Source organism: Apodemus sylvaticus, chromosome 4 (assembly GCF_947179515.1).
Source record: "Apodemus sylvaticus chromosome 4, mApoSyl1.1, whole genome shotgun sequence".
Taxonomy (NCBI): domain Eukaryota; kingdom Metazoa; phylum Chordata; class Mammalia; order Rodentia; family Muridae; genus Apodemus; species Apodemus sylvaticus.
In genome coordinates this window covers 78,617,843-78,640,655 of record NC_067475.1, presented here as the reverse complement: position 1 = coordinate 78,640,655, position 22,813 = coordinate 78,617,843, and the positions used below count along the sequence as shown (strand labels likewise).

Below are 22,813 nucleotides of genomic sequence, written 5' to 3'. Positions count from 1 at the left end.
GCAAAATAATTCAAAGAGTCCTTATTGTTTTAGGGGTACTATGGGTCTCAGATCTTACTTTTGCTCCAGAATGAATCTTTAACCTCATAAATAAATACCCTTATGGGGCTGGGGCTAATAGTTATCCTTCCTAGATCCAAAGTGATTGCAAACTTAGGATAGTGACTTCTCTGCCTTCAGCTTTGAAAAGATGATGAGATAGGTTAGATAAACAATTAATTGGATAATTGGATAATCCAAAGGAAAAGATAGACAAAAAGAAGACAGAGAGGCTTAAGACAGATTCCAAGAGCCTGTTTCAAGAATACAGTCAAATAATAAGACTTTATTCTCCAATTTTCCATTATATGAAATTTTATAGACATAACATCCATATAGAGAAGAAACAAGCAGTGAGTACTTCTTGGCCTACTCCCATGATCCCTGGAAATGGTTTTGTTTTTTGTGTTAGGCAGTAGAGAAGGTGTTTCTGTGCACTTGTGCATACATGCATGTAAGCCATGTTCAGAGGACAACATTCAGAAACTAGTTCTTACACTGGGTCTTGGGGTTAGCGTCAGAAGCCTGCCTCTAATAGCCGTAAAGAGCTAATCTCTCCCACTCATCCTCAGTAAACCAATTAAAGACACGATAGTGAAAGCTAATAGCAGAAAAGGGAGGTTTGTTCAATATGACCATATTGTCACATCGGAAAGAGAGAGATCCACTCCCATACCCTGTTCATTTTAAGGATTTTTTTTTTCTTTTTTGGATTTGGTTTTTTTAGAGACAGGGTTTCTCTGTATAGCCCTGGCTGTCCTGGAACTCACTATAGCACTTGGGGACATTGACATGAGGATTAGGAATTAAAGATGATTCACTAATAGAGTGACTTCAAACATGGACTTCAGGCCATCCTGAGCTCTAGAAAACCCATCTTAACAAAGTAAATAAGGGCTGGAATATGGGTTGGTGGTTAGAGCTCTCCTGCTCACCCGCTTCAGCAATCCCAACTCCCTCTTCTGGCCTTGGCCTCCATGGGCAGCTGTATGAACATGCAATACACATACACATAAGTCAAAATAAAGATTTAATTAGTAAAGTTAAAAGCTGTTTTTTTACCTATAATCCTAGCATTCAAGATGGAGAGGCAAGGAGGATTAGTCATTAGTTCAAGACCAGCCTGATTTGCATAGTGAATTCTAAGCCAGCAGAGGATTCAAAGCACCTTGTCTCAAACAGCTGAGAAGCAAACATAAAGAGACAGAATAATTTAGATAACGAAGTGATCAAATTTGTGTGTGTATGCTGTGTTGTCTTTTTTAGTGAATGGAATTCCTTCCAGAAGTCCCAGATTGGTTGCTTCTATGGATGACTCTGTAGACAGTCTGTTGCAGCGGATAGTACAACATGACGAGCAAGAGTCCACGGAGAAAAACGGTGATGCTGCAATTACAACTGTGTCTGCACCACCTTCTTCCAGCCCAGGCCATAGCTACAACAAAGAGCGAACCCTAGGTAAATCAGACAGCCTTCTAGTGCCTGCAGTCCCGAGTGACTCTTGTAATAACATCCCACTTCTTTCTGAAAAGTTAGCCAGTAGATGTTCCCCACATCTTATCAAGAGAAGTGTAGTTGAGGCTATGCAGCGCCAAGCTCGGAAAATGTGCAATTATGACAAAATCTTGGCTACCAAGAAAAACCTGGACCATGTTAATAAAATTTTAAAAGCCAAAAAACTTCAAAGGCAGGCCAGGACAGGAAACAATTTTGTGAAACGCAGACCAGGTCGACCTCGGAAGTGTCCCCTCCAAGCAGTGGTATCCATGCAAGCATTCCAGGCTGCCCAGTTTGTCAATCCAGAATTGAATGAAGGCGAAGAAGTGTCCCTGCACCTAAGTCCAGACACAGTTACTGATGTGATCGAGGCTGTGGTCCAGAGTGTGAACCTTAATTCAGAACATAAGAAGGTGTTGAAGAGGAAAAATTGGCTGTTAGAAGAGCAGACTAGGAAAAAGCAGAAGACAGTACCAGAGGAAGAAGAACAAGAAAACAGTAAAAGGTAATATCTTTCTTAAAATTTTATGATCTGAATAACAGCAGTTAACTTCTTTATTTTATGACTATTTTTCTTGTGTGCGCATCTGTGCTGTGGCAGGGGTAGGGTAACCCCAAGGACAGCCTGTGGGGCCTCTCCCAGCCTGTGGGTCCCAGGCATCAAACTCAGCTCATTGGGCTTGGCAGCAAGCATCTTTACTGCTGACCTAGCTCCCTAAGCCCAGCCTAAGTGTCTCCAGACTGTAATTATCGGTGTAACCAAATCTTAAAACCTGCGTTTTACTCTGAGAGGTTTGTTTGAGTGAGGGACTTGGGCACACCAGTGGTTCCAGGCTGAAGAAGAGTGATCTGGAGTTGTGAGGTCAGTCTAAGCTGTGTTAACGTTGTGAGCCACCCAGGCCACATAATATAGTCAGAGCCTTTCTGAAACAAGGTGGCCAAAAAACACTCACACATATAAAAGGTATAAGGACTTAAAGATTCAAAATACAAAACTCACCTTTAGGAAATGAGTTTAAAAGTCTGTTGTAATACAAAGCCAAAAAAAAAAAAAAATGTTGAGGCATTTTCTTTGTAGCCTGACTGGCCTAGAACTTAAACTAGTTTTGCCCTAAGAAATGTCAGCCCACTTCTGTCTCTAAGGTATGAGTATGTGCCACTGTACCCAGCTCAATCCATCCATCAGACCCTCCTCTCCCCCCATTCTCACACTCACTGTGTGTGTGCGCACGCGTGCGCGTGTGTTTTGTTTTTCTACTCAGAAGTTTGGATGTTGCTGAGACAGGATCTCATAACAACTCCCTGTACTCCCTTTTACCTCCTAACCCCCTAAAACCTTACATCCTGCTTTCTGTTTTGTGATTTTTGGCTATTCAAAGTACTGCTTATTAATGAAATGATACAGTGTTTGTCTATTTGTGACTGGTTTATTTCACTGAATATGGTGTCCTCAAAGGGAGTTGCCACAGAGCCTCTGTAAAGACTCTTGAGTCTGTTTCCTTTTCTGAGTCCTGACTTTTCCACTTATTTTGTTTTGTAAAATGCCAGAACCTAAAATACGTTTTCTCTAGTACAGTCCATGCCTCTGACTCTGCCTTTCTTACTGCTCAAACGTTAGGTATAACTCAAAAAGTCGTCGCTTTCTTTCTTCCTCTTCTCCATCTCTTCCCTCCAGGCAGCTGTGGAGATGTGTGGCTTACCTGCCTTGCAAGCTTTCCTTTTTCTTTTTAACATTGTTTAACATTTTTCTTTAGTCAGTCTGTTAATCCCAGCACTCAGGAGGTACAAACAAGAGGGTCTCTGAGTTTCCAGTCAGGCTGGCACTTAGAGCCAGTGCCAGGAAGCTAGAGAGACCCTTGTCTCAAGATTAATCATTGATTAGCTGTTGAGGTTTGGTCTTTGATCGGGTAGTGTAATACTAACTGCAGGCTCCCAAGACCTGGTTGCCCCCAAGTTATTTCTGATTGGTAAATAAAGATCCAGAAGACCTGGACAGAAGAGACATAATCTGGTTTTAGCGTTCCCAAGTCTGGGTGGGTCAGGGGAAACCATGGAGGGGGGAGGTAAGGAGGAAGGGAAAGTTGCCATGGGTTAGGAGTCAAGAAAACATGTCTCTGAGGGCTGGCCAATTAGACATAAGAGCAGCCCAGATGAAACATAGTAAATAATAACTTGGGGTTATCGATTAAAAAATAGTTTTTAATAACATAAGGCTAGATAACTTCCCAGCTCTAGTGTAAGCCTTTTTGTAAATATAAGGTTGTGTGTGTCCTTTATCGACGAACTAAATGGTCAAAGTTGGGGTAGAACCATTGGATTGGGAATAAGAATTCTATAATAATAAGTAAATTAACTTATTTTATGTGTGTGAGCATTTGCCTACATGTATGGCGGTGCAGCCCTTGTATGCCTGGTGAAGGTATCCAGATCCCCTGAAACTAGAGTCACATTCATGCGTGAGTACTGACACCCCAGCCAGGGTCCGCTAGAAGCAGCCAGTGCTCTTAACCACTGAGCATCTCTTTAGTTCCTCAGTGCTTCTGTTTATGTCTAGGAAGGTGATTATTTCATAAAATATCAAAACAACCACAAAAGGAAAGAGATGGTTCCCTTCGTCCGTTGTGTGGCCTCTAGGAACTGAACTCCTTGCAGGCTTGGCAGCGACTGTCTTTACCCCCTGAACCATATTGCTAGTTTTATAGTTTCTTTTTGTTTGGTTGTCTTGGATTTTATATTTGTTGTTATCCTTGTTTTGGGTTTGGTTTGTTTGTTGGGGGTGGGTTGTCATTGGGGTAAGTTTTTGGTTTTAGTATTTGTTTTTGTGACAGGGTCTCATTACATATCCCAATCTGGTCTGGAATCTGATATGTAGATCAATGTGAACTACAATTTACAGAGATCTGGCTACCTCTGCTGGGATTAAAGGCAATGTACCACAATGCCTGGATTGATAATTTCTGGATATATAATTTTTTTCCTTTAAAAAATTTAAATTAGATTTATGCATTTCATATATGTGTTTTGCCTGCCTATACATATGACTGCCACTACATGCAGGCTTGCTATCCTTGGAGATCAGACAAGCTCCCCTAGAACTGAAGTTAAAGCTGGTTATAAACCACTATTCATCATCAAGAAATTGGATCCTCTCTGAGAACAAGTTCTCTTAACCACTGAGCCATCTCTCCATACCAAAATTTAATTCATGGTTGTTGGGGGGGCGTTGCTTTGTTTTGTTTGTTTTAATGTATATGGGTGTTTTGTCTGAATGTATGTGTGTGTACCACATACATGCTTGATACTCATGAAGGCCAGAAAAGGTCAGATCTCATGGAGCTGGAGCTAACTCACGTGGAGTTGTAAACTACAATGTAAGTTACGGGAGCCAAATCTGGGCCCTCTGGGAAAAAGGCAGGGCTCTTAACTTCAGAGCTGTTTCTCCAGCCTCTGAAAAATTGTCTGATATTTATAAAGTCTGTTTTATTTTCCAAAGTTTTAAAGGTACTATGAAAGGGTAGTAGAGTGTGTGTGTGTGTGAGTTTGTGTGTATTTTCCATCATTGTGTGCCTGTTGCCCATAGTAGCCGAAAGAAGGCATCAGATTGCTTGGACTTAGAGTTACAGATAGTTGTAAGCTACCGCATGGATGCTCTTCTGGGACGTTGAACCTGTGTGCTCTGGAAGAGCTACAAGTTCTCCTCTCGAAAATGAGCCATAATTCCAGCCCCTACGGGTTTTGTTTTATGAAATTTCAAAAACAGCAACCATAAGAGTAAACATTGTTATTCTGGATTATAAGTTTATATTTCTATATACCAAAAAACATATTGACAAGTAAAACATAACTCCACTGTGGTAGGGCATATTTACAAGACATGTTGTTCAGCATTTACTGGTGTCCAGATTACATAAAGAAGGAAAACAGGAGGCCTCTGGATGTCATTTTACACTCATGATGTAGATAGGAAGATCTTTGGGGTTTTGTTGTTGTTGTTGTTTTTATTTTTTTTTAATTACCAAACAAACTGTACATTTAAATTCAGGTACCAGCAGAGGCCAGAAGAGAGTGTCAGATACCTTCGACTGAACTTAGAAACAGTTGTGAGTTGCTTGACATGGTACTGAGAACTGAACTCAGATCCTCTTTTTTTTTTTTTTTTTTTTTTTGGTTTTGCAAGATAGGGTTTCTTTTGTGTAGCCTTGGCTATCCTTGAACTCACTCTGTAGATCTGTAGACCAGGTTGTCCTCGAACTCAGAAATCTGCCTGCCTCTGCCTCCCAAGTGCTGGGATTAAAGGCCTGTGCGACCACTGCCCAGCAAACTCAGGTCTTCTTAAAGAACCATTTGAGCTCTAAACTACTGAGCCATTTTTACAACCGGGTATGAGGAGTATATCAAGTTGTGACGAGAGGGCAGGCAGAGTTACAAAGCAAAACTGTGTCATAAAGCAAAACAATACAATCTAAGAAACTAGACCTGGCTATGCTCAAAAGTTTGAGATTAACCTCACCTATATAGTAAGTTCAGAATTAGTACATGAGAGAAATATCCATGCTCTGGTCCTATAGTTCAGTTGAAGGAGGATTTGCCTAACATAGGTTTGTTCTCTAGTACCACTTAAAATTGGCATGATGGTGTATACACTCAGTATGAATAATAAAATCACAAAAAGGTACAAATATTCTATAGCCATTTTTTTTTTCTGAGACAGGGTTTTTCTGTATAGCCATGGCTGTCCTGGAACTCACTCTGTAGACCGGGCTGGCCTCGAACTCAGATCCACCTGCCTCTGCCTCCCAAGTGCTGGGATTAAAGGCCTGCACTACCACTGCCCAGCTAAGAGCCATTATTAAATATAGTTTTGAAAAAAAGGTACAGGTTAGGGTAAATAGTTAACATATAGATAGGGATTTTGCTGATTCAGTAAAGCAGCAGTTGTAGGATTTCCTCCCAGATCCTTACTTAATTTTCCTGGATCTTACAGGGTCCCATTAGAGAGCTGTTGGGTTACCACCAAGATAAGTATGCCACAATTGGACCCTTATGGTTGTGCTGGACTGGTCATCATTGGGGTTCACGGGCATCAGAGCTGGTTGTCTGATCCTCACATGGGAAGAGGAAGGAAGGGAGGGAGATCCGTAATATGGATCTAACTCTAAAGAAATTCTTTTAAGTTGCTAAGACTTTTTTTTTTAAAAATGTCATGCATTAAAAGTAACAGACCCAAAGTCTGTATGTGTCAGTGCCCCTTCTGTATTAGGTAGTGCTAGAGTTTACAGGTCGGTTTGTTTGTTTTGGTTTTTGTTTTGGTTTGGTTTTTTGAGATGGGTGGAGTGGTGGTAACCCTGGCTGTGCTGGAACTCACTTTGTAGATCAGACTGGCCTCGAATTCACAGAGATCCACCTGCCTCTGTCTCCCAAGTGCTAGGATTGTAGGACTTCCTTTTGGGGAGACCCCCACTCTATTCTTGGGATAGCGTACACCCAAGGAAACAGGAGAGACCAACTTGATGCACTATGACGTGGTAGGTTTTGGAAGAGGCTTCAGGTACAGCTGAGAAAATTGCATATTCCCTATCTGTTGGGTAGTATATTCTCTATGTATCTGTAAGCTCACCAGTAGGTCTCAACCTGTTATCTTGACCCCTTTGGGGTTGCACATCATATTATGATCCTTATTGGTAGCAAAAGTACTGAAGTATATCAAACTGGTTTTATGGATTAGGGTCACCACACCAGAAAGAATTGTATTAAAGGGCTGCATGGCATTGGGAATGTTGAGACCCACTGATGTTTAGTATTTTTAGTGCTGATGTTCTTATTTTTAGTTTGGAAGACTTAAACATGAGATCACAGTATTGAAGTCCCACACTATTATTGTGTCGGTACCTAGGCAGTCTTTTATGTTTTCAGTGTTTGTTTTATGAACTTAGGGGCTCCCATAGTTATTATTTAAATGTTTTTGAGTAATTGTTCCTTTTATCAAATTGTCTTGTCTCTTTTAATCTCTTCTAGTAGTTTTGGTTTGATGTTTACTTTTTCTGATATGAGAATGCATTCGTGTTACTGTTTTCAATTTGCTTGACAGTTTGTTTTTCATTTCTTGATATTAACCTTTTTCATATATTTACTGGCTAAGTGTATTTCTTGGGAACTAAGCTGGTCTCAGACTCAGGGACCCTCCTGCCCCACAACTGGAATACTGGGTTTAAAAGTGTGTGCTACAATTGTTACCTCACCTTATTTAGATTTCATTACGCTGGGAGTGGGGGTGGCTTGTTTTCATGTGTGGGAATGCTCATGTATGCACATACATGTGCAAGCCAGAGATCAACCTCAGGTTTCCTTCATTGGGAGCCATCACTTTGTTTATTGAGACAAGTTTTTTCAGTGGTACCCAGGGGCTTAGCACTTAGGTGAGGCTGACTGGCCAGTAACTTACCTGCTTCTGCCTCTCTAGTGTTAATGAGTACAAGCATGTATTGCCACACTTTTAAATGAATTCCGTGTGTCAAACACAGTTTCTCATGCATGCATAGCAAGCATTTTGTATACCATATCCCCTTCCCTAGATTTCTTAACTGTTATTCATTATATCAATCATGATAGCATCGTTTTGTTTCAAGACAGTTTCTTATGGAACCACTGGTGCTCTGAACTAATGATGCTTTGAATTTACAGGAATCTTTCTGACTCTGCCTACTTTATTCTGCCTTTGCTAAAGCATAACTCATCTCTAATGTGTGTGAGTTTGATGGGTTTTGGTTGATTGGCTTGTTTGAGATGGGGTCCTGTGTATCTCAGGCTGGCCTTGAACTTTCTGCGTAGTCTGATAACCTTGAAATTCTTGAAGCCATTCCTCCTATCACTGTCTTTTTGTTTGTTTGTTTGTTTTTGTTTTTCATTATTGACTTTCAGTGAATTTGTTCTATTTGAGTAGATCTTTCTCATGGTATCTTAGATTCTTATAAAAACAAAACAAAACAAGTTTCTACTTTTATAAAAATTTGAATGATTTTTTTTAGCCATAGCAATTTGAATGTTGTTACATTGTAAGGTATGTAACTACAACCTACCCATAATACCAATAACCATTTACCAAATAACCATTTACCATAATACCAAATAACACCATTTTTGTGTGTGTGTTGTTAACATTTTGGAAAAAGTCTCAGTAAACTGTTCAAGCTGCCTTGAACTTGACATTCCTCTGTCTCAGCCTAGGTAGTAGTTTTATTCATAGACTTGTGCCATCACCAGGCTTCCTTTGAAGATTGTTGTTGTTCAGACACAGTCATGTCCGATGCTAGGCGCCTACCTTCAGACTCAACGGTGCTGAGCTAACATGTGTGAGCCCCTATGCCTGACTGCACCAATTGTGGTTTCTGATACGGGATGGTCTTGAACTTGCTGTGCTCCCGAGAATGCCTGAACTCCTGATGCTTCTGCATCGACCTTTTAAAATGAATTTATTTATTTTTATTTTGTGTTCATCAGTGTTTTACCTACATGTATGTCTTGTGTGAGTATTTTGGATCCGCTGGAACTCGAATTACAGACAGTTGTGAGCTGCCATGTGGGTGCTGGGAATTAAACGCAGGACCTGTAGAAGAACAGCCAGTGCTAGTGCTCTTAACCGTTGAGCCATCTTTCCAGCCCCCTGCCTAAACTTTTAAGCAGTAGGGTGAAAGGCACTGATCACCACACTCATGTGCCTTGATGTTTCTTTCTTTTAAGACCGGGTCTTACTGTGTAACTCTGTCTGGCCTAGAACTCAATAGTATAGGCCAGGCTGGCCTCTAGCTCAAAGAACTGTCTGTGCCTGATTCTGACATTAGAAGTAGGCATCAACATGCTTGAAGCATGGCTATAATATCAGTACATGGGAATAGGAGGCACAAGAGTCAGGAGATTAAGGCCATTATTGGCTATATAGCAAGTTCAAGGCCAAGACTACCAAAAAAAACAAACAACAAGTGTGTGTGTGTGTGTGTGTGTGTGTGTGTGTGTATGTATATATGTGTTATATAAAATATGAACTATAAGTAAATAATAATTATTTTTCACAATAACATCTTCAGACTTTTTTTTTTCTAGCTTTATAGAAGCACCAGTTGAAGTTCCCAGTACTCTCGAAACCCCGGCTGAACCTTCTGAAACTGAAAGTACCTTGCAGCCTATGCTGGCTCTCATCCCACGAGAGAAGAAGGCCCCACGCCCTCCGAAGAAGAAGTACCAGAGAGCTGGGCTCTATTCTGATGTTTACAAAACTACAGAGTAAGTAGCGACTGTAAGCTTATATCTTCTAATACCTGTTATCCACCCATATTTTTTTTAAAGGCAAAAAATGTATCACACACACACATAATCTAATATATATTATATATGTAATATATTTTGTATGTATAGCACTCAAGTACCAGTGTATTCACTGGACTGGTGCTGCTGCACTAGGTTATAGGGTTACAGCTATCGTTCTTGATGTTTAGCCTCCCTTAAGATCCATTCTGTAATTTATATTCTAATTATTCCTTTTGTTGTTTAAAAGTAAGAAAGAATACCAACTGTGATGGTGTACACCTATAATCCAAGCACTCTGGAAGCAGAGACAGGAAAATTGTCGCTGTTCAAAGGCTGTTCAAAGGCATCTTTCTTTACATGCCTGCCAGACTACATATCGAGACATTTCTTAAAAATGAAGGAAGAAAGTTAAATAACACTGTCTGTGCAGATAAATGTATTTGTAGTTTTGTTGATTAAATCATTTGTCAAATAAATAAACTTTCCTGCATTGTTTGAAGAACTTTATTTATCCTGATACAGCTTTACAAGAACTCCTTTGTCAGTTACTGCAGTGGAGTCTAGCACTGGCAGTATAGACCAGCCACCCAGCTCTGCCCTGGGATCACAGCTATGTATTATAGTTAAAGGCCTTGGGCTGGCTTTTGGTACATTGCTTAAGCTGAAAGCCCAGGTTAGATATCTAGTGCCTCGTACCTGTATATAGTTGGGCTTGTCTATAATCCATACAGGATTAGCAGAGGAGATGGTGAGAGATACTCTCAAATACATATAGAACTATACCTGCCTGACCTGCATGAGTCTCTGTCTTTTACTAGGGGGGCAGATGGGGAGAATGGTGATTTTTAAACACCAAGGAGGTGTTCATGGTAAAGTTAAAAACTAGCCTCATGCCAAAGTACTGGGATTATAGGCATGGGCTGCTACATCTGGGCTGAATTCAGTTTTCAGGGTTTTTTTTTATTTAAAGAAAAAAAAAAAGGTGAAACAGTCATTAAGCCAGTCAGGAGGTCAGGGGTATTTTTAAAGTTTTCTTTAATCCCATTACTTGAGAGGCATAGGCAGCTATATCTCTATGAGTTTAAACAGAAAAGTATAAAACTGAAAGCAGATTATAGAGACCCAAGGTTTGGGTCACTGTCTTCATAGAACACTTGTCTAGCACAGTCCTGCTCTTTCCAGTCTTTTTTTTTTTTTTTTTTAACCCAAGAAAAAGTTATGTGGCCCCATCTTTTTTTTTTTTGTTTTGTTTTGTTTTGTTTTTTGTTTTATGGACTTGGTTTTTTTGAGACAGGGTTTCTCTGTGTAGCCCTGACTGTCCTGGAACTCACTCTATAGACCAGGCTGGCCTCGAACTGGCCAGAAATCTGTCTGCCTCTGCCTCCCAGAGTACTGGGATTGCAGGCGTGCGCCACCACTGCCCAACCTATGTGGCCCCATCTATATCTGCATATAAAGTAGGTATATGTGAGAGTAAGTGAAAATGCCAAACTGGACCATTCTCTGAGAAGTAAGAAAGTTTACCGGGGATCAAGCCATTATGTCTGTTCAGGGAAGCTGAGAACAGCAACCTGGCAGCCAAGTACTCGTGTTTTATAGGATCTTCAGTAAGGGGCAGGCTGCTGTGACTGATTGAGCCAGAGATGTTCTTACCTGAGCTAGATGACCAGTATAGGTAGGGGGAGATAAGAAAGGTAGTGCTTTTCCTAGTAAACAGAATTTTAAGAATCATGAGAGGTTATGTTTAGGCTTTTGCTAACAGTATTGTCGCCAGCACTGCTATTTTATAGACCCACTTTGGACCAAACAGTGTATTAACCCGACATTTACTAATAATAAATCATAAAAATATTTTCATTTAAAAAATCTCTTCCAGTCAGGTTGTTAGTGATGCTCACCTTTAATCTCAGCGCTTGGGAGGTAAAAGAGGGCAGATCTCTTGGTTCAAAGCCAGCCTGGTCTATAGAGTGAATTCCAGGACAGCCAGCTAGAGCTACACAGAGAAACCCAGTCTTAAAACACATACACACACACACACACAGCAGAGGACTTCAGTTTCAGGGGATCCATTGCCTGATTCTGGTCTCTGCAAGCACCAGGCACACATGTGACAACTGTACTCATACAAGCAAAACACATATAAAATACTTTTTGTTTTATTTTGTATGATATGTCTGCATGAGTGCAGGTCACCATGTGCATGTGTGGAGAAACCACTCTCCTCCCACCAGTGGCTCCGTGGCTGCAGACCGTCTTACCTAGACAGCCAGGGCTGTGTTTATATGAATAAAATAAAATTAGATCTGATATTCAAATTCTTTTTGTATAATTTAGACAGTATTAAAGAACCTCTTTTAAGGGGGATTTCCTAAATTTCCAATTATTTATTTATGTGTATTCACAGGTGCTTGCAGGTACATGACAATACCTTCTCAGAGGCCAGAGGAGGACACCAGATCCTCTCCAACTGCAGATAGAGGCTCTAGGAACTGAACTCGGGTCCTCTCTATAGAGAACAGGCAATGCTATTTATTAACTGCTGAGTTTTTTTCCAATATGGGTTTTAGATTAACGCTTTTCTTTTTATTTACTCATTGAAATAGGCTTGCATACATGCACATTAAGGACAAAGGACAGTGTTCAGAAACTGATTCATTATTTCAACAGTTGAGTTCCCAGGGTTCGAACTCAGGTTGTCATTCTCTGTGGCAAGTGCCATTAGCCATTGAGCCACCTTACCAGATTTAATCTAGTTTCATTTTTCCTCAGGAAGAAATTTAATTAGCTTTCATTTTTCCTCAGGAAGAAATTTAATTAGCTTTGTTTCTTATTCATTTTCTCATCACAGCCCAAAGAGCCGATTAATTCAATTAAAGAAAGAGAAGTTGGAGTACACTCCCGGGGAGCATGAGTATGGGTTATTCCCAGCGCCCATTCATGTTGGTGAGTAGTCAGCCCACGGCGTGTACCGATAAGAAATTGTATATTCTGCACTTGATCTTAGCCAAAAGGCCAAGAAGCGATAAAATTGTATATTCTGAATCTAGGAAAAGTACCTCTATTCTTTGTTGTACTGGGTTCAAATTCATTACCTTTTTTTTTTTAAACAAGAAAGTCCCAAGAATTCTTGGCAAGGATATGGGGATTTAGTTCAGCTGGTAGAATGTGTGCTTGACAAGAAGGAAGCCTGGATTGGATCCCTGGTACTGCACAAACGAGGGGCAGAACTAGGCAGACAGTGTACATGTGATTTTGGCAGGAAGATATGACGCTCAGGGACATCCATAGCTACACAGTGATTTAGAGACAGCTGGGATTACTTCAAACCCTATGCGCGCATGCGCGCGTGCGTGCGTGTGTCCGTCCCGTCCGTCCGTCCGTCCTTCCTTCCTTCCTTCCTTCCTTCCTTCAAGTTTATTCAACCATTTATCTGGACACCAACCCTACTTTTCTTGTTTTTAAACTGGGTATTAGCTAATTAATGGGCATTATTCCTTTTCTTCCAAATGAGAATCTTTTCTTTTTCTCTTTAATGTATGTGAGTACATTATTTGTCTTCAGGCACACCAGAAGAGAGCTTTAGATCCCATTACAGCTGGTTACGAGCCACCATGTGGCTGCTGGGAATTGAACTCGGAACCTCTGGAAGAACAGCCAGTGCTCGTAACCTCTGAACCAATTCTCCAGCCCCCCCCCCCCCAAAAAAAAAGAATCTTGAGTAGGTTCTCCTGGGACACATTTTAATCTGAAGTTGATCAAAGACATCCTTTAGATGGATCTTACTTTTTTTTTTTTTGGTTTTGGTTTTTTTGAGACAGGGTTTCTCTGTGTAGCCCTGGCTGTCCTGGAACTCATTCTGTAGACCAGGCTGGCCTCGAACTCAGAAATCCGCCTGCCTCTGCCTCCCAAGTGCTGGGATTACAGGTGTGCCACCACGCCCGATGGATCTTACTTTTTATTGTTTGTTTTTTTATTTGGGAGTTTTATTTTTGTTATTTTAAGATGAAATCTTAGCTGAGCAGTGGTGGCCCATGTGTTTCATCCCAGCACTCAGGAGGCACAGGCAGGTGGATCTCTTCTGAGTTCAAAGCCAATCTGGTCTACAGAGCAAGTTCTGGTATAGCCAGGGCTACACAGAGAAACCCTGTCTCAAAAAAAAAAAGACAAAGTATTACATAATTTAGAGCAGCTTCAGCATGATACGTGTGACCTTGAACTCCTTCTTAGCTTGACTGTGCCCTGAGTCCTACACTCCACTCCCAGCCTTCATCTGTTTTAGAAATTATTATCTCTGGCTTCAAGGAAAAGATCTAATCAAGGAAAGGAATGCAGATGGTCTTAGGTTTTTTTTCTGCTGCTGTGAAAAATCTCCTAGGAAAGCTAGCACAAGGGAGAAAGGGTCCCTGGGGCTCACGTTCTCTCATGGATTCAGCCCACCAGTGCCAGGACGTCAAGGCAGCGGAGCGTGGAGCAGACCACAGCACTCCACAGTCGGGAGCAGAGGGAGCAGTGCTTGTAGTTTGTAGTTGCTCAGCTGGCTTTCCCTGAGTTTCTGCTCTAGGATCCCTTGCTTAGGAATCATTCCTACCCACAAGAAGGTTGGTCTTCTCGCATTAAAGTCATATCATCAAGACAATCCCGCCCGGGAGCTGTTGGCCCACGCCTGTAATCCCCAGCACTCTGGGAGGCAGGTTTCTGAGTTCAAGGCCAGAGTGAGTTCCTGGACAGCCAGGGCTATACAGAGAAACCCTGTCTCGAAAAAAAACCAAATCCAAAAAAACAAAAACAAACAAACAAACAAACAAACAAAAAAAGACAATCCCAATGGCCATAGCCATTGAAAATGAAATGAAAATGAACATTAATGTCATAACTCTACCACTTGTCACCTTGACATTTATACACACATCATTTTTAAGCTATCTCTTGTTCATAGACTTATTACCATATTATAATATAAAATACATTCAATCCAACTTTAGAAGACCACGAAATTTTTAAAACATTTAGCACATTAAAAATCCATTTTTAATCAAGCATGGCATATGTCTTTATTCCCAGCTGTTGGGAAGAAGAGGCAAGCGGGTCTCTGTAAAGTCAAGGCCAGCTAGTGCTATATAGTGTGACAGCATCTCAAAATAAAGAATAAGTAAAGTCAGTTTCTTTAGCTATGGGTTCCAATAAAAAAAACAGTTTACATATTTCCAACATTAATAGCACATTCTTGTTTTAAAAGGAAAGAACTTAGGCATAGCAAGGAACAATCAAACCAGAGCAAAACAAAAATCTAGCAGAGCAAAAACTAAATCTTATAATTCCTTGTCTGTCACTTGGGGCTCACAGTATATTCAGCTGGGCTGCAGCAGGCCTGTGCAGGACCGGCTCCTTTGCTTGCCCACTCCCCTGCATACTAGATGGTCCATGGTCCAGGTATTTCCAATTCCTGGAATCTCCATCTCAACTTAGGCTTTACCTTCAGAGCTTGAAGCACTGGCCCTCCAGTGCCCCCTTGCAAGAATGCCAACCCTACTGTAAATTCCCTGGCTGCAGCTGCTCTCTGCAGTCACAGAAAACTCCATGACCCCTTCAGTCTTATATCTTTCTTTCAAAACCAGCAAATGGACAACAGTGCCTAAGTCTTCTAGCTTCTTGGCATCTAGCCTGGCCCCCTTGTGCCAGCTTCTGTCAGCTTTCATTTGCCATCCTTAGGTACCTGCTTTTTGTTTAAGTTTGGTTGTTGTTGTTATGTCTGAGTGTTTTGTCTACACTTGTCTTAACTCAGTGAATGTCAGATTTCCCTAGTACTGGAGCAGGTACAGATGATTGTGAGCTACCATGTGGTTGCTGGGAATTGAACTAGGATCCTCTGCCAAAGGCTCTCAACCAGTAAGCCATCCCTCCAGCTGCTTTTTGCTGGGTTTCAACATATATATGTCATGTGGGTGCATGGGTGCCTGTATATGTGTATGTGAAGGAAGTTTATCCCACAGCGTGTATATGGAGGTCAAAGGATAACTTTGTCAAGTTGGTTCTCTCTTTCCGTGTTTATATTAGTCCTAGGGATCAAACACTGATCAAGTTTACACAGTCCTTAGACCTAAATAAGCTATCTTACCTACCCTGGGCCGATGCTCTGTAGGGAAGAAGCAATCCCTTCAGCAGCTGTCTGTTTCTTTTTACGCTGCCTTCCTTCAAAAGAGCTTGGATCTTCTCAAGGTGTAGCCTCTGGGCAGGTGCATGTTGCCCTCAGGACACCTGTCCTGTTGTCCCATGGCAGCACTGCTTCCTCCCTCACAGTGGTGCCAAACCCTGGGTCAGTTGTAGTTGTTTTCTCAGCAACAACCTGAGTTCTCTCCTGTATTGAAATTTCTTCTGCCAAGCAGTTTAGTCTACTATTTAACTCAACTTTCCCAGTTTCTCAGATCAGACCGAATTAAGGCAGATTCTTGACATGAATGGCACTCAGGGATTCCTGATCCACTTGAAAACCTTATGAGCTAGGCCTCTCTACTTAGGACTTTCTCTCAGTATTCTGTCTTCAGAGTTCTCACCTGAATAAGTAAACTTTGCTCCAGCTTACCAGGGCTGTCTATAGTCCAGCCAGATAATATTTCTAATGTCTGAGAACCACATGATCAAAGTTATCACAGCAGCTGCCCCTCTTAAGTACCAGGCTTTTTTGTTTGTTTGTTTTTTTCCCCACTGAGTTTCAAAAGTGATTGGTTGGCCATTTCTGGCTTTTTCACTGTTCATAGGTTTTCCCTTTCTTTCCTTTTCCCTCTACAGCAGCAGTTTGCAACTTCTGGGTCTCATATCAGGGTCACATATCAGATATCCTGCATATCAGATATTTATGTTATGAGCCGTAACAGTTGCAAAGTTATAGTTATGAAATAGCAATGAAATAATTTTATAGTTGGGGGTCACCACAACATGAGAAACAGTATTTAAAGGTCTCAGCATTAGGAATGTCTATAACAGTAGTAATAGCTACTGTATTCAGCCTTGCTAAGAAGCCTGCAGTGCCTTTTATTACAACATATAGGTAGTCCTTTCCAATGAATGATATCCTTATTTACCATAGTGAAGATTTATGAGACTCTTCATGAGGACAACCATATCTCCATTTATTTACTTTTAATTATTTATGGTATATGTATGCCTATGTGAGTTTATGTGAGCCACTTGTATAAGGTACCTGTGAAAGCCAAAGATTATCAGATCTCCTGAAACTTAATGAAGATTTTATAACACCTGATAATTGTACTTGGAGCCAAACCTGGATCTTTTGGAAGAACAATAACTATGCTTAACTGCTAAGCCATCTCTATCCCCGAAACAGAGATAATCTATGACCATAGTTTTTTTTCTTTGTTTTGAGGTAGGGACTCACACTGTAGTTCTGACTGGCCTGCAACTCAGTAGGCATCTGAGTGTCTCTGTCTCCAAAGAGCTGAGATTAAAGGCGTGTGTACTGCAACCATTGCTAATTTAATATACTCTTACTTACCTCTAGCCCTTGACCATTGATGGTGTATTAGTTTGGGTTCTCTAGAATCACAGAATGTATGGGCAGTCTCTATATAGTTAGAGAATTTGTCAATGACTTATAGTCTATAGTCCAACTCCCCAACAATGGTCAGCAGCAGCTGTGGATGGAAGTCCAAGGATCTAGCAGTTGCTCAGTCCCACGAGGCAAGCAGACAAGGAAGAGTGAGAGAGAATCTTACTTCTTCCAATGTCCTTATATAGATCTCCAGCAGAGGGTGCAGCCCAGATTAAAGGCTGTAGGTCTCCAGCAGAGGGTATGGCTCAGATTAAAGGCAAGTGCCTCCATGCCTTTAATCACAGATGATCTTGAACTCAGAAATCTCCTTGTCTTAATGTTCTGGAATTCATAGCCACTATGCTTCAAGATCTCCATGCCAAGATCCAGGTCAGAAACTTATATCTCTGAGCCTCCAGATTAGGATCATAGGTGAGCCTTCCAATTATAGATTGTAGTTCATTCCAGATATAGTCAAGTTGACAAGCAGGAATAGACACTACAGAGGGCTTCACTCTCTGCCTCCATTTCAGTTGAGCCATCACTGCTTTGCTTTCCATCTCTATCTGAGAGGACTTGTATTCTCTTCTGCTTAATGCAGAAAATGTTGAGCACATGCTACATAGTTCAAGAGCAGGAATTCAGTCCTCGAGCTTGGTGAGGTAAACATCATCCAGTTCATTGCCTAATTTTTTTTAACTTTAATTATTTAATGTATGAATGGTGTGCTGCATATAAATCCTCAGACCAGAAGAGAACATTAGATCCCTTTGTAATGGTTGTGAGCCACCATGTGGTTTCTGGGAATTGAACCCAGGTCTTCTGGAAGAACAGCCAGTGCTCTCGCTATGCCATCTCAGCAGCCCCATATCTCCTAGTTTTTAATGGCTCGATTCATATTCAGGTTGTGGTGGAAGGTCTTCTATGTCGGTAATTTTAGTACTCACAATCACACAGACCTTTTTTTCTTCCATTGTCATCATTGTGTGCATTAGGCAAAGAGGAGTGTGAGCATTGCTAGGGAAGCCTCAGTGAGCCCTGCAGTCTTGATCCTAGGAGAGTGTTAGACAGGGCCTGTAAGCAGAGCTCTGGGTTTAAGGTCAGTTGGAGTAGATATGAGTGAATCCTTAAGTATAAGGAGAACAGTTTTTTAAAGAAGTTCAAAACCTTTCTGTCTTTGAATATTCTAGAGAAACAGTATTGCAGGCAAACAGTAGAATCAACTGTTGTCATAAAAAGTTTGTCTGTCTCAAAAAACAGACAAGAGTAATGCCATGCATGGTGGCTCATGCTCTTAATCCTAGCAGTGGATGTGGTTCCAAGCCAACCTGGTCTACATAGAAGGTTCCAGTACAGTCAAGAATGCATAATGAGACCTGCTTCCCTTTTCTTAGGACTCGTCTACACTATTACTTTTTTTTTCCTGTCAGTATTAAGAGTCCACAGAAGCTGGGTGGTGGTGGTGGTGGTGCTGCTGTTGCTGCTTCTGCTGCTGCTGCTGCACATCTTTAATCCCAGCACTTGGGAGGTAGAGGCATAAGGATCTTTGTGAGTTTCAGGATAGCCAGGACTACACAAGAGAATCTCTGCCTCAAAAAAAGAATGAGAGAGAGAGAGAGAAGGGAAAGAAAGGAAAGACTGAGGAAGAAAAAAGAAAAAACAAAAAGAACCAAGTAGTTGAAGGTGCAGGAAAATGTCAATAGCATCTTAAATACATTTACATGTCCCTTTTCCTCTACTCTGTGTATCCCTGGCTATCCTGAATCTCATTGGGCACACCGGGCTGGCCTCCAACTCAAGATCTGCCTGCCCCTGCCCCTGCTCCCTGAGTGCTGTGGCTAAAGTGGAGTATATGTGAGTATATTACATGTTCAGCAGCCAGAAAGGGATCATATCCTGTGAAGCTGGCATTACAAGCAATTGTGAGGCACCTGTGTGTGTGCTCAGATCCAAGTTGAGGTGCTTTACAGAGAGTATGCAGTCTTAAGTTCTGAACCATCTTTCTTCATATATGTAGACTATGTCAGAGGACATATTCAGGAACTGGTTCTCCTTTCACCATGAATTTGGGGATCAGGTTCGTCTTATTATTTAATTTTCTATGTTTCACAGTGCCTCATGAAAGCAAAAGAACAATTGTAGAAGTCCAGTTTCTTTCTTCCACCATGATTGCTCCTGGGATAGAGTTCAGTTAGAAAAGCTTGATAACACAAGCTATCCATGAGCCAGCCTGGATTTCTGCACCTCTCCCCCTTTCGTATCATTAGGTGGTTGTGGTTGTTGTTGTTGTTGTTGTTGTTGTTGTTGTGTGTATGACTGTTTTACCCGCATGGATTTATGTGCATTCTGGTGTACCTACGGCCTGAAGAGGTCAGAAGAGGGCGTCAGATCCCTGACCCTGGACTGACAGATACCCTCTCCTCCGCAAGAACAGCAAGAGCTCTTGCCCTGACTTTCCATCAGCCCTTATCCTTTTTTGTAGCATTAACCTGATTTTTCTAGAGATGAGTATAAATTTAAAATATATTTTGTGTGTAACTATTTACTCTCTTTGTATGGACTGCATACCAGAATAGTTGTTGAATTTTTTTAATTTCAGGAAAGTACCTCAGACAGAAGAGAATTGACTTCCAGCTTCCCTACGACATCCTCTGGCAGTGGAAACACAATCAGGTACAAAGGACCTTTTTTCCAGGTTTTCTTTTTAATTGCTAAGGGTTAGGGAATAGGGAGGATAAGTTTGTTTCCTCTGGCTCCTTGTGATGAAATCTTAGGATGCACTGAGAATTGTCCTTGTAAAAGGTTAGAAACTAAGAACAATGAATTTGTGTGCATAGTTAATGTGTAAAGCCTTTGCTCACACTTCAGAATTACAGTAAGTCCCTGCTTTTGGGCAACCTTCTGTTCTTAATCTTATTGCTTTGGTAGCAAAGACTTTGTGCTATAAGAATTCATTTTCTTGGAGGTCTTGGAAGAATGTGGGTGAACTGCCAACAACACTTTTAAAAAATGTAGGCCCTATCTTTACAGCAGCCGTAGAGGTGTAGAAGCATACAGACAAGTGAAATGAACAGCAGGTGGTGCTTTGTTTTTGGATTTTTGAATTTATCTAAAATACTGTCAAAAGTTATCTTTGGTGGGTGTGGTGGTGACAGCTCCTTATGCAGTCAGGAGGCAGAGGCAAGTAAATTTCTGTGAGCTGCAGGCCAACTAGAGCTCCATAGTAAAACACTGTCTCTGAGCAAAAGTCAAACTGTGGAAAAGCAAAACCAGTTCAGTCTCCTCTGCCTCCTCCTCTCTGATGGTCTTTGAATTCTTCGAGGGTATCTGTCTGGGGGGAGATGGGGGTGGGGTATAGAGATGAAAGGATAAAAGGGTGGATTATTGTATCTCCTTTTAGACTAGAAAGCAACAACAAGTCTCAAACGTAGAGAAAATCTCTTGTGTACTGTGTGGAAGTGTCACCTGTCAATAAAAAGCTGATGGCCTATTAGCTAAGGCAGAAAATAGAGGGTGGGACATCTGGCAGAGAGAGAGAGAGAGAGAGAGAGAGAGAGAGAGAGAGAGACAGAGACAGAGACAGAGACAGAGACAGAGAGACAGAGACAGACAGACAGACATCTGGAAAAGAATCAAGATGGAGAGATTCAGCCCTGACTCTGAGGAAGACAGACACAGGAAACTGAGGAAAGGTAGCTAGCTTATGGCAGACATAGATTAGGCTTTCCCTAATGGAGTTCTGGGCCAGTGAGAACAGGCCAATGCTTACGGCCTAGACGTTTATTTATAAATTATTAGGTCTCAGAGTCATTGTTTTGGGAACTATGTGCAGGTGGAGAACCCTGAGTCTACATGAAAAAGTTGGATATTTATGTCTGTTTTTATTATCTTTGGTTGGAAGAATTGCTTTTGTTTTAATTGGTTTTTAGGCAGGTTTTTTTTCTCTCATTTTTGACTATGGAGAAGGACTTTCAGAATGTACTGAAAAAAGTGATAAAATAAATAGTGTTACTGAGGCTTGTAACATATTACTAAATGATGGAGTTTAGTTCAAATAGCTGTTTCTTTCGCAACACACCTTAATTCAAACATTAGAGCTCTTTGCTCAGTGCTGCTTCGTATTGCCCAGGCTAGCGCTGAGCTTGCTGTGTAGCTAAAGCCAGCCTGCACCTCGGAACCTGCTGCTTTCATGTTCATGGTGCTGGAATTGCAGATGAGCACCAACAACACAGTCTGCTTGTTGATGAAAACCCTAATGAAAACCTAATGATTCCCAGCCAACAAGTGTGATGCTGCGAGGCCAGTAAATCTTCCTAGTTTCTTATAACCCCCCTATCAGCAAACACGTGTTTAGGGTTTACAGAGTTTTGCGCTTTGGCCGAGGGGCCATGCTGAGGCTTGAACATGCACTCTACCTCTGCCTTTACTTTACCTTGCCTTCATTCCCAAGCCTTCCCTTTCTCTTCATAGGAACAAGTAGAATCTTAAGTTATACCAGTGAATCATAGCTTTGGTCTTCAGAGTGCTTTTTTCCAATTGTTATCCAACAACATGCTAAAGAAAAAAATCGAAAGTACATTGCTCTAAGTGAAATGTTACTAAACACACCTGTAATCCCATTCCTCCAGAATGGACATAGAAGATCCGAGAATTTACGTAAGAAACTGCAGGCAATCCAAGGCTGTAGATAGTGTCTCAAAACGTTGTTTATGTAACTTTTTGTAAACTGTTTAGTGCTTATTAATTCTAATTCTCTGTCACCCTTTATTTATAAGGAGGAAAGAAAAAAGATCACTCTGTATTTTCCTCAGTTGTATTCAGTTCAAAAGGTCTCAGAAGTATTTACTGTGTAGCTTAAATTAAGCTCATGGTGATCCTCCTGCCCGAGGGTTATAGAGGGGAGCCCTCATACCCGCACCCTGCAAATATTTCTGTATGAACAGAAGATACATCCTGTATTTTAAGGGGTTGATGCCACACTGTCATTTGAAGCAAAATGCTTTATCAATATTTTTTTTCTTCTAGCTATACAAAAAGCCAGATGTCCCCCTGTATAAAAAAATCCGTTCAAGTGAGTAATTTAGAAGATGTTTTTCCACCTTCAAAACATTAATGTTCCTCCTGTCTTGACACTTGAAAGATAATTCTGTTTGTTCAAAAATTTTTATTTGCTGTCTTCTAAGATGTCTACGTCGATGTCAAACCTCTTTCTGGTTATGAGGCTACCACCTGTAATTGTAAGAAGCCAGATGATGACACCAGGAAGGGCTGTGGGGATGACTGCCTCAATAGGTACTGTGACTGGTTTCTCTAATGCTAAGTCGGGGAGGGGTGTGTGCGATACTGCCTTTCCTTTCTCCTTCACATGTAGTATACTGATAACCAACAGACTGAGAACAGTGTCAGAAAGACTTTTTTGTACCTAAATTT

The 22,813-nt window shown here is 41.1% G+C and overlaps 1 protein-coding gene across 3 annotated transcripts in view; it reads left to right on the top strand.

Annotated features, from left to right (window-relative positions):
* Ash1l (ASH1 like histone lysine methyltransferase) overlaps positions 1-22,813 on the top strand; it is a 116,046-nt gene that overhangs the window by 51,893 nt on the left and 41,340 nt on the right. For all 3 annotated transcript variants that reach the window (XM_052180088.1, XM_052180087.1, XM_052180086.1), the window contains exons 5-10: positions 1,306-2,041; positions 9,634-9,813; positions 12,686-12,780; positions 19,983-20,056; positions 22,409-22,454; positions 22,567-22,675. In XM_052180088.1, coding sequence (XP_052036048.1) covers positions 1,306-2,041; positions 9,634-9,813; positions 12,686-12,780; positions 19,983-20,056; positions 22,409-22,454; positions 22,567-22,675 — 1,240 coding nt within the window. The remainder of the gene's footprint in view (positions 1-1,305; positions 2,042-9,633; positions 9,814-12,685; positions 12,781-19,982; positions 20,057-22,408; positions 22,455-22,566; positions 22,676-22,813) is intronic.